Consider the following 18,214-nt stretch of genomic DNA (forward strand, 5'->3'; position numbering starts at 1 on the left):
GCCTCCTTAATAAAGAGCTGTTGTTCACTACTTGAGCCTCGTCTCTCAATGGGACCCACCGACCATACTTAACACTGGCAACGAGGATGGGATTCTGAGACAACAAGGTTGATTAGCACGTGGCAAACAGCGCTAAGGCGACCAGTGAAATGGCCAGCAGCGCCACGCCGCCCGCACCATTCAACCCAGCCAGCGAGGACTGGGAGTCTTACATTGATCGCTTCCAAATGTTTTTGGAATCCAATAACTTAAAAGACGCTACCGGCAGCAAGAAGCGAGCAGTCTTCTTAATGCATTGCGGGCCCGCTGTTTTTAAAATGGCCAAGGCACTAGCGAAGCCTGCAGATGTCAAGACAATGGATTGGGACAACCTAGCTCCCATCCTCCGGAACCACTACGCTCCAGCCGTGCCAACGCTCATCAGAAGGCACAATTTCTATCAGCGAGACCAGCACGAGGGTGAGAGCATTGGTGAGTTCGTAGCCGACCTGAGGGACCTAGGGGGGGTTGTGCGGATTTGCTAACCTGGATGAGGCCATGCGTGACCGTGTCATCCTCAGCCTGAAAGATCCGACGCTTCAAAGCAGGTTAATGGCCAAAGGGGACATCTCCCTCACTGACGCCATAGCCGAAGCCACCGCAGCTGAAGCCACCCATAAGTCAGCAGCGCGAATGCGGCGTTCAAATGGAACTGACCACCATTCAACTGGCGAGACGACCACCACAACAGAAAAACTCGCAGCCTCCACCTACCATAGCGACATCAAATCCCCTTCTGACAGCAAAGAGGAAGAAATTCACAGACTTCAGTCAGATCGTGAACGGCAAGACCGGCGCAGTTGTAAGTCAAGGTACCAATGTGCTGGCTGCAGAGGAAATCACCCGCGTTCCGAATGCAAATTCCTGGACGCTGTTTGCTGTTTTTGCGAGAAACGAGGGCAAAGTATGCCGCAACAAAAGAAATTTCAGCCCCTGGCATCGAGGAAACAGCCCAAGAAGACTAGATGCCACCCCACCAAAAACCGGGACCCCCCGACTGACAACAGATGGAGCCAGGATAGCCGAACTAAGAAGTTAATAGATGCACCAAGAAGGGAAGAAACGCACCAAACAGTTATCATTGGCCACGCTTCATCAATAGACGCACGGAAGATACGTGTTGAGGTCGCCATCGAAAACCAACCATGCACCATGAAAGTAGACTCTGGCTCCTACCTCTCTATGGTATCTTGGCGGACCATAAAACGCCTGATACCCACCATACGCCGCGAGAACTAAACGACCAGAAACTGATTTTAAGAGACTATCAAGGGAACCGCATCCCCATCGCTGGTACAGGACACTTCAAGATTTCTTTTAAAAACCATACCAGCATCCTACCACTCACAATCATTGATAAGCACCGCCCCAGCCTACTCGGCTTGCAATGGTTTTCACCCCTGGGGATCGAGATGGCAGGCATCAACCACACAGATGACGAAGACTGGGAAGCGACGTTCGTACGAGACTTCCAAGAAGTCTTCGATGACACCTTAGGCAAGTACAAGGGGTCCCCAATCTCCTTTAATATTAGCCCTGACATCGCTCCCATCCGCCTCAAACCGCGCCGAGTGCCATTTACACTCAAGCTGAAAATAGATGAGCAATTAAATAAGCTCATAGCGCAAGGCGTATTAGAACCTATCGACCATGCCTGATGGGAAACACCAATTGTCAACCCCATCAAACCAGATGGCTCCCTGAGAATTTGTGGAGACTACAAGGCCACCCTCAACCATACCTTGCAGCAGAGTGCCTACCCCGTGCCAGTAGTCCAGCATGTCCTACACTCACTGGGGGGTTCTTAGGGATATACCCTAGTGGAATCTGCATGGCAGTCAGGCAAAATATGTGAGATAAACATGAAAATTCTGCTTCCATTGTGGACATACTTATGTGTTGCTGTCTAATTGACCTCCAACCAATCAATGCTTTTCCTAACAGTATAGCCATTCCTGAAGTTGATTTCCTAGTGTTTATGTCTGTTGCAAAACTTGCATCAGCATATGCACTTAAAATCAAATCATCTTTTGGCTCCAAATACAATGCATAGTGCATTGTCCTTTTAAGATATCTTAAGATACGCTTTGTCGCTTGCCAGTGTCGTTCAGTAGTTTCAGCGTTGAATTGTGCCAATTGATTAATGCTATAGGCAATATCTGGCCTTGACCAAATACTAATGTACGATAGACTACCAATTAGTGCTTGATAAATAGTCTTATCAAATTTTGAACTTTGAGCATCAGTGCGGCAAAATTCCTGACTCATTGGAGTTTTTGCCGGTTTACAAAGTTCCATCTTATATGTTTTTAGTAATTGATAAATCTTATCCTCTTGAGATATCTTATAGCCACTGTTGGTTTTATTTATTGTCAATCCTAGATACTGTTTTATCTCTTCTAATTGCTTTAATTTTATCCTCTTACCTAATAATGATATTATTTCAGTAGCTTCATTATTAGTTTTTGTAATTAAAGCAATATCATCTGTAAACAACAATAATAATGACACTATTCCATTTGTCTCTTTCTTAAATAAACATGGATCAGCTAAACCTGCTTTAAACCCTATATTGTTTAACTCCTTAACAATATATTGGTTCCATTCGTAACCAGATTGTTTTAATCCATAGAGACTCTTTTTCAGCTTCCAACAGTCATTATTAGTTTTATCATCCTTAATTCCTACAGGTTTCTTTAGGTATATAGTGTGCTGCAATGGTGCATGCAGATAGGCAGTTTCTACATCTAAGTGATTTATGATATAGTTTTTCTTAGCTGCCCACACTAAAGCTGCTCTCAAGGTTGTTGCTTTTAGACTCGGTGCAAATACTTCATCATAATCACATGCAGTTTGATTAAATCCTTGAGCTACCAACCTAGCCTTATGGGTAACAGTCCCATTTTTACCTGTTTTTAATTTAAATATCCATTTACAGCCAATGGACTTTTCACCTGGAGGTAATTTAACATTCTCATAAACTTCCATTTGTTTTAATGAATTTAGTTCCTTCTCCATCGCTGTATGCCAATTCTCTTGATTCTTTGCAGGATACATTCTAAGTTCTTCCACAGTAGTTGGAACTTTATTGACTTGGCAAACTACACTTGCTTGGTACCTGTCAGGTGGTCTGGTTTCATGTGTTGAACGTCTAGGTATTACAGGGCTTACAGGTGGACTTTCATGTACTACCTGTTCCTGGTTATCTATTTCTTCCTGTTCACCTATTTCTTCCTGTTCTGGTCCTATTTGCTCTTCCTGTACTTCCTCTTTAATTGGATTCTTCTTATTACTGATATGTTGGATTGGTCTTTTGTAGGTTTCTATGATTACATCCTTACTTGAATCTTGTTCCAGTTTTTCCCATCCTACATGTTCAAGGAATTGTGCACTAGCACTACAGTAAACTCTAGATGTACCTTTTCCCCAGAATCTGTATGATTTGTGATTAGATTCATAACCTACAAAAAATAACCTTTTAGCCCTATGCTGCCCCTTATGCCTCAGTTGTGTAGGAATATGCACCCATGCTGGTGCTCCAAATGTGTGCATGTAGCTTAGGTCAGGTTTTCTACCATGCCACTGTGTGAATGGTAATTCACCTGTTATTGAGTTAACAACATTATTCAATATATGATTACCACACATTATTGCTTCTCCCCACAAATTTTCAGGTAATCCTGAATCCGACAACATAGTGTGAGCCATTGCCTGTATTGTTTGGCCTCATTTTTCTATAAAGGAATTATGTTGTGGCCTATATGGTGCAGACTTTTTATGTTCTACACCTGCCATCTTGAGTCTATTTTGGAATTTATTATTTATAAATTCCGTACCATTATCAGTTACAAGAGTTACTAGTTTCCTTTTAGTTTTTCTTTCTGCAAACTGCAACCAATTAAAGAAATTCTGATATGTTTCCGTTTTACTCTTCATTAAATAACAGAAACCATATCTAGAATAATGATCCATTATACTTAATATATAACGAGCACCTCCCACACTTGGTTTTTTAGGACCTATAATATCAGCAAATACGACCTCTAGAGGCTCCTTAGTCTTAAATCCATTAATTCTATTTGCTGGTATTACCTTGCTTTTTTCTTGACTGCAAGCATTGCAGTGCAAATACTTACTGCAAGGCTTAAGTTTTATACCTTTAAACAGTTCAGCTATTTGCTTGAGCATTTTAAAATTTATATGCCCTAAACGTCTGTATAACAAATGTATGCATTCATCATGAGGTTTAACGTTATTATACACTGTGTTAGCCACCTCTAACTGATTATCATTTAACACATACAATTCACCTTTTAAAGTTGCAGTCACTTTTTTACCTTCCTTTTCTATTATGCAGTTTTCTCCCCAAAAGGTAACTACATAACCTAGTTTAATCAAAACTCTAACCGAAAGCAAATTAAACTTAAGTTGTGGTACATATAACATTTTTACATTTTCTTTTATGCAAGAACAATGTGCAATACCTTCACCTTTTGCTTTCATTTTCCAGCCATTAGCTAACGATATCTGTTGTGAACTCGTGGACATCTTAATAAATCTTTTCTTATCTTTCATTATGCAGTGCGATGCTCCACTATCTACAACCCAAAAATTATTATTGTTCACAGGTTCGTTGCTATACATGGCTAACTCTAAACATTTTTCATCCTTTTGATGCCTTTTTGCATTCTGGCTGGCATTGTGGCGTTTTTCTTTCTTGCAGAATCTAGCCAAATGTCCTTTTCTTCCACAATTAAAACATTTTCTAATTGTGTAGGCTGTTGAAGATAATTCCTCTTCTTGTGGTTGTTCCCTTCTCAGTTGATCCCTCTCAAGCCTTCTCCTGGCTTCTTCAATTAATCTGCCAGTAATGTCAGTTAATGTGAGGTTATCTTTTGGCAGTACTTCCAGTGAAGTTACATAGTCGTCATAGCTCTCATCTAACGAAGACAAAATTATATAAACCTGATGTAGTTCAGTGAAAATAAGTTCTTTTTCATGCAGTTCCTGAAAAATCCTCTTCATAGTGTTTATATGAGTCAACATGTCTCCATTCTTTTGAAGATGTGTTCTGAACAGCTTCCGTGTAAGATTTATATGTGCTCCTACACTGTCTCGAACATAAATCTTCCTTAAATTCTCCCAACACTTAGCAGCTGTTTCTTCTCCACGAATATAGACAAGCTGCTGGTCACAGAGTGTCAGTCCTATTATACAGAGAGCTTGCTCATTCTTCAGTTTATATTCTTGTATTTTCTGGGCATCATCTTCATCGTCTGGATCCCAAGCATCTACTTCTGGTTGGTTTTGAATTATACTCCACAAACTTTCTCTGCGTAGAAGTAGGCTGCATTTCATAGACCATGAAACATAGCTTGTTCCATCCAGCTTGGATATTAGAGACAAACTTGCCATCTTTCTCTGGATATTAAACTATAATTAATAAAACACAGCTGTCTGTTTACAGTATTGTGTAACTACACTAACTCTCACTTTATATAAGCCTGTTATATCCTGGTTAGTCTGACTGTGCAGCTGGGCCCATAACCAGTGTTAGGGATACACCCTAGCAGAATCTGCACGGCAGTCAGTCAGGCAGGCAAAATATGTGAGATAAATGTTTTTGTAGCTTACACTCAGTAAAACAGATACACTGTGCTAGTTAAATAGTTTATTCCAGTAAGAGTTATAGCATAGTCAAACAGTCCATATATCATTCACTAGTTCAGTCCATCCGGGGATTATTCAGTTGCAAAGTCCAGTGTCGAAAAAGAGGTCAGTAAACTTACAAATATCAGTCCAGTAATATATCTCCTTGCAGTAGAGATATGAAGAAGTCAAACCTCCTTTCTTCCTTCGACGTTCAGCAACTCAGCAGTAGAGAACACGCAGTTAGCAAACCAGCAATCCATCAAACCAGCAATCGTCAGCAATCCAGCAGGTTCTCTTGCTCCCTCTTATGGCGGTTTCACACCGCACCCAAAATTACATGCTTTGCAGTTTAAAGTGACACACACTTAAACTTACTATCATAGTTTATATATATTATTTTACCCAAACTATGTTAGGTAACCTTGTTATTCCTAACAGGGGTGGCAGAATCTTTGCAAAGCTCGACCTGGCACAAGCCTATCAACAACTGCCGGTTGATGCTGAAACCGCTGAGGCTCAAACTATCGTAACACATCAAGGGGCATTTAAATGCAACCGACTCCAATTTGGAGTTAGCGTTGCACTGGGGTTTTTCCAGAGCCTAATGGAAAGACTGCTGCATGGAATTAAAGGAGTCGTACCCTATTTCGACGACGTTTTAGTAGCAGCCCCCAATAAGAAACAATTGGAAAAATGACTCAGGGCAGTCCTACAAAAATTTAAAGACTCCAGCCTCAAAGTAAAAAAAGAGAAGTGCCAATTATGTACCGAACGGGTTGAATTCCTCGGATACCTCCTTGACAAACAGGGAATTCACCCTACCAACAAAAAACTAAAAGCCATCAAAGAAGCCCCCAGACCGAAAAACAAAATGGACCTCCAAGCTTTCCTTGGACTCATTAATTTCTATAATATTTTCCTACCCCAGAAAGTGACTGTCGCGGAACCCTTGCACAGACTCCTCGATAAAAAGGCTTCCTGGATTTGGGGACAGCGAGAGGAACACGCTTTTCAACAAGTAAAAAACCTTTTGACTTCAGACGCAGTCCTCATTCAATACAACGAAACCCTACCACTGATTGTTACATGCGACGCATCACCTTTTGGTGTTGGCGCAATCTTAAGCCACACTTTGCCAAATGGAACAGAGGCTCCCGTTGCATTTTTTTCCAGAACCCTGTCCAAGCCGGAGAGGAACTACAGCCAGCTGGACAAAGAAGCCCTTGCCATTGTCTCAGCAGTAAAAAGATTCCACGAATACATTTATGGTAGGACATTTTCGATTATTATGGACCATAAACCCCTGCTTGGCATTTTGGCGGGTAACAAACCCACTCCACACATCCTGTCACCTAGAATGACAAGATGGTCTGAATTTCTTGCCGCTTATAATTACCAATTAGTACATCGCCCAGGCAAGACTATCTCGCACACCGATGCTTTAAGCCGCTCCCCCTTACCAGACGTGCAAGATGACCCAGCACCCACATTACCAATTTTGCAAATAAAAACGTTATCCATGCCACCATTGACCGTGCAAGACATTGCCCATGAAACAAGGAAGGACAAATGCTTGGTGCGAGTTCTCAGCTGGGTGGAGAGGGGCTGGCCTGACAACGAGCAAAACGAACTCTTTAAGCCATTTAAAAACTGACAAACTGAACTCTTCTCACAAAGGGGTTGCGTTTTGTGGGGAGACCGGGTGGTAATACCGGAAACATTACAGAAAAAAAGTTTTAGAATTGCTACACGAGGGGCACCCAGGCATTGTACGTATGAAAGCCCTGGCCAGGAACTACGCTTGTTGGCCAGGCATGGACAAACAAATTGAAACCTGGGTCACTGCTTGTAACAGATGCCAAGAGACTCGCTCGGCTCCCCCAAAAGCCCCACCTTTAGAATGGGAGACACCCAGAGGCCCTTGGTCGCGCATCCATATTGACTTCGCAGGGCCAACCAAGGGACATACCTTCTTAATAACTGTTGATGCTTATTCGAATTGGCTCGAAGTGAGCAAAATGAAATCTACCACCACGGAAGCTGTCATCAAGAAATTAAATAAACTTTTCGCCATGCATGGTCTGCCAGATGTGATAGTATCTGACAATGGACCCCAGTTTACCGCATTGGCTTTTGAGCAATACTTGGCAGATCGCAGCATCCGACACGCATTGACCTCGCCAGCTCACCTGGCGGTGAATGGCAGAGCTGAACGCATGGTTCAATTTACAAAAAAACTCTTCAAAAAATGGAGCATGGCAACATCCACGAGAAAGTCACCAAAATGCTCCTATTACAACACATCACACCAAACAGCACTACAAACAAAAGCCCAGCAGAATTGCTGTTGGGCAGAAGACTCCAGTCACCTCTGGATTGCCTGCATTCTGCTTACACCCCAGAGAAACCCCTCAGTTCCAGTAGCAAGTACCGCGCCTTCAAAATAGGTGACACTGTCTCTGCCAAAAACTTTACAGGGGACCCACTATGGCTCCCTGCAAAAATCACCCAAATCACGGGCCCTTGCTCCTACCGCCTCGAAACCACCGATGGTATGTGTTGGAAACGACATATTGACCAGCTTAGGTCCAGACTTGCCACCCTTCCCCTCACAGACTCTAACCAAGAAATCAGAGGGGGGGGGGGACCTCAAACTCTGAAAAAGAACTGACACCTGTGCAAGCAGAACACCCCCCACACACATTAAATAAAGACCAAACATTAAACCAACAACACTTACCAGCCAGCAGAGAACCGTGGCAGACGGGTACTTCGCCTGGAAGCAGCAGCCGGACAAGCTCTACCAGCCCAGAGAGCCCAGGCGGGAGCAGCAGAGCGAACGACTCAACCAACCCGGAGTCACCAGGTGGGAGTCACAGCTATAGGCCCGGTTCACCCTTCCAAGCGGTTCCATTGAGAAGCTTGAGAGCGACGCGGAGCCCATTCGAACCTGACAACGACCAGAGACATTATGAACCGCACAAGTCAAGTAGGCAGGTACGAAGACCTGCCTACTTGTGTGACTATGTTACCCCGCCCCTTGGACGGAACCAAGAGGGGAGGGGTGTTCCATACTAGCAGGCTTGTAGACCTGCATTCCTGTTGGTCTGGAAGAGCTGGGCTGTGATTGGACAATATAAGCATTCCTGATTGGTTTGTATAGGGTTTGCCGCGATTGGGTAAAACCAAGTGCGGCAAGCTCAAAAGACTATCATAGGCTGCCTAGCCGCAGCCAGCTCTATAAAAAGGGCTGCCATGGCTAGGCTGTTTTGTCTCAGAATCTGCCTCCTTAATAAAGAGCTGTTGTTCACTACTTGAGCCTCGTCTCTCAATGGGACCCACCGACCATACTTAACAATTGGTATTTTTCTTCTTGTTAAAATAAATATAATTCCTACAATATTTTGCTATAGCAAGATTAACTGGAACAAAAGACTTATTTAGATTCTCTGCTCAAAACAAGAGAGCTCCTAACATTCTTTATCTGCAAATTGATATCCATTCTTTGGTATTAGGCCACATTTTTTTGCTTTGGGAAAATGAAGAAAATGCAGGGTGGTTTTTAGAATAGATGAATATTTGTCATTTTGTCTTTAAATTTTCCTTCCAAGTAGAGTAAAAGCTATCGTATGGTGTTTGTGGGGCTAAAACCTTGGAATTTCAGCCACTAGGAGATCTTACTCAATAAAAATAGTGCTTTTGTTGAGACCTACTTCCAACTGAGGCATTGGGGAACACAAAGATTTAGCTAAGAATTTAGAATGAATTGCTCGCAAAAGGGAAAGTTCTTATGAGCACATGTCTGTGCAATGTGCAGTTCCCTTTTCTTAAAATTCCTAACCCTTATTTTGAGGAAAAATTGGGTGAAACCTGGCTTAATAGCAGTAACTATGACAGGGATCTTGGACTTTTAGTGGACAATCAATTAAATATGAGCCAGCAATGTGCAGTGGCAGCCAAAAAAACCAATGGAATCCTAAATCGCATTAACATAGGAATTAAATCAAGATCACATGAAATACTAATATCACTCTATAAAGCCTTAGTAAGACAACACTTAGAATACTGCATCCACTTTTGATCATCAAACTATAAAAAAGAAGTTGACACTTTAGAAAGAGTGCAGAGAAGAGCAATAAGGATGATTAGGGGACTGGAGGCTAAAACATATGAAGAATGGTTACAAGAACTGGGCATACTAGGCTAGTGAAGAAAAGGACCAGGGGTGACATGATAACAGTGTTCCAATATTTGAGGAGGCAGTCAGCCTGTTTTCCAAAGCACCTGAAGGCCAGAAAAGGAATAATGGATGGAAACTAATCAAGGTGAAAATCAACCTAGAAATAAGGAGAAATGTTCTGACAGTGAGAACAATCAACCAATGGAAGAGCTTGCCTTCAGAAATTGTGGAAGCTTCATCACTGGACGTTTTCAAGAAGAAATAGGACAGCCATCTGTAAGAAATGATATAGGGTTGAAATATCTTTGAATATTAGTAGCTGGGGTGGACGGGTAGTTATGCAGTTGGTTTGAGCTAAAAGCGGAGCAATTTGTTGCAAACATTTTTGCAACCATTTTTGCATTCTGAAGAGATATCTTCAAGTGCACTTTGGATTGTGCTTCAAGGAGAAATGAGGATGTCTCCTTGAATGTGGATGAAACATTTGCAACCAAATTGCCAAGCTTGCAGCTCAAACCAACAATATAGTATAGGCCAGGTCTGCTGCTTGAGCAGGAGGGTGGACTAGATCAGGGATGTCAAAATTATATCTTCACAGTGGTGTCACATGATGTATCACGACTTTTTCCCCCTTCGCTAAACCAAGCATAGGCATAGCCAGTGCGTGACGCATCCAACCCGTGGCCCCCAAGTTTGACAGCCCTAGATTAGATGACCTACAAGGCCTGTTCCATAGAAAGAATCTGAGAATCATGGTCATAGAGAAAGAACATTAATTTTAAAATCTGATATTTTAATAATCTAGACAGTCCTGTATGGAATGTACAGTAGTCAGTAGCATTACCTGTATACTGTGGGCTAAAGTAGCTCTTAAAATCTTAGTATACTCTTTTAACAAAGAGGAGAAATCTTGCCTTCCTTTGGAATAATTGTATTTATTTTATTATAACTAAAAAGGAGGATTTCATCTGAAAAAATTGTTAAAAGAAGTGCTTAAGATCATTTTGGAGCATGAACACAACACTTCTTTAAAGCAGTCATATATAAGTAGAGCTGGCTACTTAAATGAGATGATTCATCAAAGCAGTCAAGTCTTTGGGGGTAGGCAAAAGCCCTAACCTAAGCTTCACCAATTTAGATAATTTGAAATAGGCAAAACCCTAATAGAAGCCCAATACATATATTTTGTATCAATTATTTAGAAAATACCAGGACTAGGAACATTTCCCAAGTTTTTTATTATTATTATTATTATTATTATTATTATTATTATTATTATTATTATTATTATTAGTAGTAGTAGTAGTACCATGTTTCTCCAACAATACGCCCCACCAATAGGAAGACCCAGCATAAAATGAAATTAAGCCCCTCCCCCCAAATTTAGGCCTATTTTAAAACATACGAAATTGGGAGGGGAAGGCGGGGGGGGGGAAACTTGCCATTAGGAGTGCCCCGCGGACAGCTACGCCTTGCCATCAGCCGCTCCTAACAACCGATCATGGTGGAGCACGGAGGGCTCCCTTACCCCCACCAAGCACCTTTGCTGCAGACCTGGGTCAGCAGGCGGGCGGCATCGGCGTGGATGTCCGCCAGCAGCATTTCAGCTGCTTCTCAGGCCTCCATAGCTTCCACGGTTCCCACCGGTGCTGGTGCATCTTGCCAGTGCCGTCTCCAACAACAGTGTTTGAGTCACTCCCATTTTTCCCCCAGCCCCATAACAACAGGAAAAAAAAACATTTTGAGGTACCTGGGAGCGCCGCGCATTGCATTTTGGTTTAATCCTGAGCAGCTGGGTGGGAGTGAGAAAAGCCAAGCGAGCGTCTCTGCTGCTGCTACTCTTGGTGCTCCAGCCTTGGGCTCTGCAAGTTTCCAAAAGTCCCGGTGCGCAGCCTGTTCCTGCATTCCAAGCGCCCAGGCCGAGCTGCAACTGTCCCTCTCTCGCCAGCGCCATCTCCAAAAACAGCAGCAGCAGCGGCGGGAACCGTTGAAGTTACGGAGGCGGCTCCCCCACCTGAGCAGCAGCTGAAATGCTTCCATGGTTCCCACCGCTGCTGCCGCTGTTGTTGGAGATGGCACTGGCGAGAGAGGGACAGCTGCAGCTCGGCCTGGGCACACTTGGAATGCAAGAACAGGCTGTGCACCAGGTTTTTGGATTTTTGGAAACTTGCAGAGCCTGAGGCTGGAGCACCAAGGGTAGCAGCAGCAGAGACACTCACTCGGCTCTTCTCATGCCCACCCAGCCGCTCGGGATTAAACCAAAACGCAGCACGCGGCGCTCCCAGGTACCTCAAAATGGTTTTTTTTCCTGTGTTTATGGGGACGGGGGAAAAGTGGGAGCGATTCAGATGCTCTTGTTGGAGACGGCACTGGTGAGAGAGGCGCCAGCACCGGCGGGAACTGTGGAAGCTATGGAGGCCTGAGAAGCAGCTTAAACTCTGCCGGCGGACATCCCCTCCCGCCCGCTGACCCGAGTCTGCAGCAAAGGTGCTTGGTGGGGGTAAGGGAGCCCTCCGCGCTCCACCATGATTGGCCATTAGGAGTGGCTGGTGGTGAGGTATAGCTGCTGGCGGGGCACCCTAGGCAAGGGTGCGCGGGTGGGGGGAGAGAAATTAATTCACCCTCGAAAAGATGTCCTAGCCATTTTTTCAGGACTCAAAAAAAAAAAAAAGACCCGGCCTTATTATATGAGAAACACAGTAGTGGTAATAGTAGTTTTAGTAGTAGCATTACTATTAGTATTACTAGTACTAGTATTAACATTATACATAAAAATGACAGTATACACAGCAGACCAGATAACCATGCTGGGTTTCATACCACAAATCACTAGTCGAACACTTCCCAAGTGTTTAGGACTGCGTGATGTATCGGCAGATGATGATGATGATGATGATGATGGTTGTTGTTGTTATTTAATTAATAAAATATTCAAATATATTTGAAAGTGTTGATGAATATGAGAAAAACTACATCTAATATTTAGTAGAGAAGAGATTGGCAATGTCAAAATTATAATAACCCTCTTACTATATTAATAATTTGATTACAGTTTTTATGACTGTATATTGTCCCAAAGATAGTGCTGGGGAAGGCAATATAATACTTTGGATTGAATTGTAAAAAGGTGCTTTGAGAACTTCACTTGTGCCAAGAATATCTGTTGGCAGCTGGGTTAAAGGGGGAAAAACACGGTTGCCTTAAATACTTGAAGACAGGTGATCCAAAGCAACATAGTACATTTGAATCCAAAGTGTTAAATCACTCTATAACGGAGCCTGTGCAAATATGAACAAAAATATTAAAAAGAACTATTTCCTATTCCATTTCCTTATTAAGAAAGTAATGATTCAGCAAAGATATAGTCAATGACCATTTGTAATGTGTTTAGATTTTTATAAACTTCATAAAAACATGATCTAAATGAATAATAGCACCCATTTCATGCTTTTACTTTTGATAGCAAGGAAAGATATCTGAAAACAATCTAAATGAGAACAATTTTATGTACAGAAAAAAGGAAGATACAGTACATTCATGCTGAGAAGGAATAATAGAACACCAAATAACCAGTAAATCAAATGTTAATATCATTATATTTTAGGAGTGTGAGATATTTTAAGTATTTTAACTTTTTAAAAATGCCGTTTCTAGCTACACAGTTCCTTCTTCAATCATCCCTTAGAAAAAATATTATCAAAATTGCAATGTGCTTTGCTTGCTCAAAATTACCATTTATACAGAATGTTTTCTGTTAAACATTCTTTTCAGTAGACACAATATTAATCCCCTCCCCACCCCATTTATTTTCAGTTCCTTGGCCAAGCTGATTTTTGAAGACCAACAACTAGAGAACTTTTTTTAAATGCCTCTTGTCAAATTGGGTGGATTTTTAGCACACCTACCAAAGGAGGGGGAGGCATTGTAAAGATTGTGACAATCCTGCATGTGAAGCGCTTGTCTAAATGTGGTCGAATTAGCACTTCAAAGAAAGGAGGCCCCAACATAAATGGAGAGATATGCCTGTCTGGACTCTATAGGTGGGAGGAAGCCTTTGAAGGCAAACACTTAGACTTCATTTATCAGACTTTTCCAGGGGAAAGTGAGATTCCTATGTTCAGTGATAAAGGAACATCTTGACCTAACTCCCAGAGCTGCTTTTGTTGTTTCTGCCTGAGCTCTGAAGACTAAATATTAAATTGTATCAAAACAAGTACTAGAATTAAGGGTGACAATTTTGCCTGCTTTTACCTTTTTTTCCTTCAAATTATTCTAGCATCATGGCTACAAGGAATACATGTAGTACATCACTAATTCCTCCAGCCATTTTCCATCTCTAATGCATCTTACCATGCCATCTTCTCTGTTTCTCTCTTCAGATTTTTAATGGTTCCTTCCTTGCATCCTGACTGGACACTACTACTATTTTTCATCCATACTCATGTCACTACCACAATGACACTTGCACTTATTTTCATCCCAAAGGTAGGGTGAATCTTTTTAAAAAATAAGCAAAAAGGTTATATTCTCTTTTCCACCCCCAAAATTGAATTAGAAGTCAGGTTTAGTATGTCATAACATTGTTCTGTTCATTTTGCCTTTATTTTAAAGAATATAGTTTTAAGGAACAAAAATCTAAGATGTAGGAATGTATCGTATATTTGCTGTCCAAAGTTTTAATGGCTTATATGTGTGTATGAGGAGGGAATGGGTGTTATTATTTATTTGTTTAGAAGATTTCCTTGATCTCCCGATCTAGCATGAACCAATATCCCTCCAATAATATAAAATAAAACAAAGCAAAAATCAACACACCTACAGAGAACAATCAAGGGACCATTGATTGCTCTACCTCCTTAAGATGAGCTCAAATAATATTTATGGGATTGATCTTGGGAAACAGAAAGAAGAATTGCAGCCCAGACAAACAAATAACTAGAGTCCAAACATACTGATGACAGTAGAAAATCGAGCAAAACTCACTTAACAACTGTCTTGCTTTGCAACATAAATTTTGGGCTCAATTGTGGTCATAAGTCGAGGACTACCTGTATTTCAGGCTTTCAAGATTCTTTACAATAAAAGTAGATTTACAGTAAAAGCAGTGTTAGTCTGCAAGGTCAATGCTTCTTGTTTGAATTACTTCCAAGAATTGTCATCTCATCTATCATTCTAGCCATTCTGGGAGGAAGCCAAGGTTTTAAAGACATTCTACAGACCAATAAGATTGGGACCAACTGAATTTCTGGGGGAAATCAAAGTACAGAGAAGACATATGCCTCCCAAGTCCCATCTGATAACGTTGCTTCTAGACAGAAACCTGAAACATATCCATCTTGTTAGAGATATAACTTAGGCAGAAATAATTTGAGGTAGGTTTTTATTATTACAGATAATCCTCGACTTAAACTTGACTATTATTACAGAGAGCCCTCGACTTTATTTAGTGACCATTCAAATTTACAATGGCACTGCAAAAAGTGAGTTATGACTGTTTTTCTACACTTACAACCAATGTAGCATCCCCATGGTCAGGTGATCAAAATTTGGATGTTTGGCAACTGACTCATATTTATGGCAGTTGCAGTGTCCTGGGGTTACATGATCAACTTTTATGAACTTCTGACAAGTAAAGTCAATGGAGAAGCCAAAATCACTTAATAACCTATGTTACTAATTTGACACCTGCAGTGATTCACTTAATAACCATATCAGGAAAAGTAAAAAAAAATGGGCAAAATTCACTTAACAACTGTCTCAATTGTCTCTTAATTTTGGGTTCAGTTGTGGCCATAGGTCAAGGGCTATTTGTATTCAGCATAAACCATTCAGCATAAAACTACCGTTTGAATCTGGAAATGTAATGTACAGACATAGAAAATTATGTATTTCCAGCCAAAATGTATACCAAAGATTTTAAGAAGATAAGAAACTGAACAAACACATATCTTGAATTACCTCAACCTCCTGGACTTCAACAATTTTATTCCCAACCAACATGCCAAAAAGCCCAATGCTTGAGGAGTTTCAGTCTTGTATAGACAAAATTTACACAAATATCCTGATCCATAATATAGTTTTTTGAGCTTGATGTATGATACCAACCATTGTGATTTGTAGATCATGTTTTGTGTCTTTGAATTTTGTGTGAACTTATAGTGTTGCATCAGACATAAAGTAGCAGTAATAGGCTTCAATTTTACATCACTATGCATTATAGACAGATAGAGATCTAGAATTAACATTTTGCCTTATCTTTCCCTGAAGAAACTCAACATTTGCTGTTTCATGTTCTTCCAAACAGTTCCTGTATGCAGCCTCACCCTTGAGGGAAGAAATTGCTGCTGAGATGTATGAAGATGAACTGGACATTAGGCATTCAGAATCCTTCTTGAACAGCAGCATCACCTCAGCATGGAGTGAGCACAGCCTTGACCCCGATGACATTCGGGTGGGTGGAACACTCAGGACCTTCTTTTGAAGCTAGCTATGCCAGAAACAGTGCAGAGTAAGAGTTCCCTTTTGCAGTCTTTCTCCTGAAGAAAAGCAACAGTAAAAAAAAAGGGGGGGGCATCCTTCACTGCCCTAAATAAATGAAAAGGGTGGGAAGGTTTGATAAGATTGAGCTTCTTGTTTCTCCTTGACGGTTTGGTTATAGGTGGGAGTAGAAGTGATAAAGAATGGGGATACGGGAAGCTAAATTCTTGCTAAACTGATGTAAACCATTTCTTTTCCTGAGAGAGACAATGAGCATTTAACCCTTTCTTTCAGGGCTAATTCCTGCTCTGAATCACATACAGTTTGAATGCTGTTGCTGATGTGAGCTACAAACTGCCAGAACTCAACTTCTCCATTATCACATCCCCAAATCAGCTAAGCATTTTCTCAGTTTTGCGTTTTGTAATTCTTCAAATAGTCATCTACCTATTGATCAAACAACCAATGTATCATCCCAATTTAAATAACTGTGGGTGGCTAACAAGCCTAAAATGAGAACATACATATGAAAACAAGGGAAAAAAATTCTTCCAAAAGGGCAACAGGGTTAAGGCTGTCCAAAACCTAGTGGGAAGGTTGTTCTACAAGGCAAGCACCACAACAAAGAAGGAATAAGATACATACTGACCCTGCAGGATCTGGTACATTGAGTAGAAACCTGGAAACAGGCATCTCCCAAATATCCTGACCTTATTCTATGTAGGGTTTATAGGTGATAATCAGCACTTAGATTGTACCTAGATTGCACTACTAGAAACTAGTACAGCCCATAATGTGATAGTATGGGGTCATACCTGCTATAGTTTCAAAATGCCCTTCAGGGCAACCACACATACAATGCATTACAATAGCCCAAGAGGGAAATGATTAAGACATGAGAGAATCTCCCAGTCTAGGAACGACAATTGCCATTGCAAGTTGACTTTGTGCAAAGGCCCTCTTGCCAAAACTGCCACCTGCTTGTTGAGCAGAAGCTGAGTATACCAACTCGGTCTGTGGGGAGTATAAGCCCATCCAAAATTAACAAATGGAAACTGTCCAGATCTGGGGAAAGAAACTAAAATCCACAACTGCTTAGTCATACTAGGTTTGGATTGGATCTTAGGCCTTCATTTCCAGACTCTCATGGCACCCAGGCACACAGAAAGAATCTCAGTAGTGTGATTTGAGCAGTCCAAGGCAGAGATGAATATCTGAGTATTATCCTCATTCTGGACAATTAATCCCATGCCAACTTTCGATCTACCCTGAAACTTCATGTAGAAGATAAATAAATATAGAGACTGAGATGAGGCTGGATGTCTTACCCCATAAACATACACCAATTAGAGGAAGGAGAACCATCAAAGAAAAAATATCTCCACTTCTAACCCCCTAAGTCAGGCCAGAAAGGTATCATTCAAAGACACAAGATGAAGGATGAATATAGATGGGCGATTGCCGGTAGAAATTATGCACAATTATATCAGATACTTGAACAAAGTTGCTCCATTATCGAAGACATCTGCCCCACTAATCATGTTTTTCTCAATCACAACTCTCTAGCTAGAAAAAGGCAATGTAGAAGCAACAGTATGGAATGATGGATTCATGGCAGGAATATTTTACTTAAGCCTGGAATAAAGAGCCATCCTAAGGATACAGATAAAGCAATTTAAAAAGAAAATACTTTAGTAAACCCAATCAGGCTGCCATTCCATCAACCAGTCATAATTCATTATTATTATTATTATTAATTATTATTATTATTATGCTTTTGACTGAAAAATTGTTTTATTTTTCTTCTGTTATCTTGCTCCCCTGCCCTTTACTGTATTTTCTCCTCCTCTTGCACATAATATGTAG

At 41.2% G+C, this 18,214-nt stretch overlaps 1 protein-coding gene across 1 annotated transcript in view; it reads left to right on the top strand.

Annotated features, from left to right (window-relative positions):
• GPR179 (G protein-coupled receptor 179) overlaps positions 1-18,214 on the top strand; it is a 52,466-nt gene that overhangs the window by 21,940 nt on the left and 12,312 nt on the right. The window contains exons 9-10 of the mRNA XM_087917207.1: positions 14,251-14,356; positions 16,176-16,322. Coding sequence (XP_087773333.1) covers positions 14,251-14,356; positions 16,176-16,322 — 253 coding nt within the window. The remainder of the gene's footprint in view (positions 1-14,250; positions 14,357-16,175; positions 16,323-18,214) is intronic.

The sequence above is a fragment of the Pseudonaja textilis genome, chromosome Z, assembly GCF_049901715.1.
Source record: "Pseudonaja textilis isolate UNSWEBS1 chromosome Z, rPseTex1.2, whole genome shotgun sequence".
Lineage (NCBI taxonomy): Eukaryota > Metazoa > Chordata > Lepidosauria > Squamata > Elapidae > Pseudonaja > Pseudonaja textilis.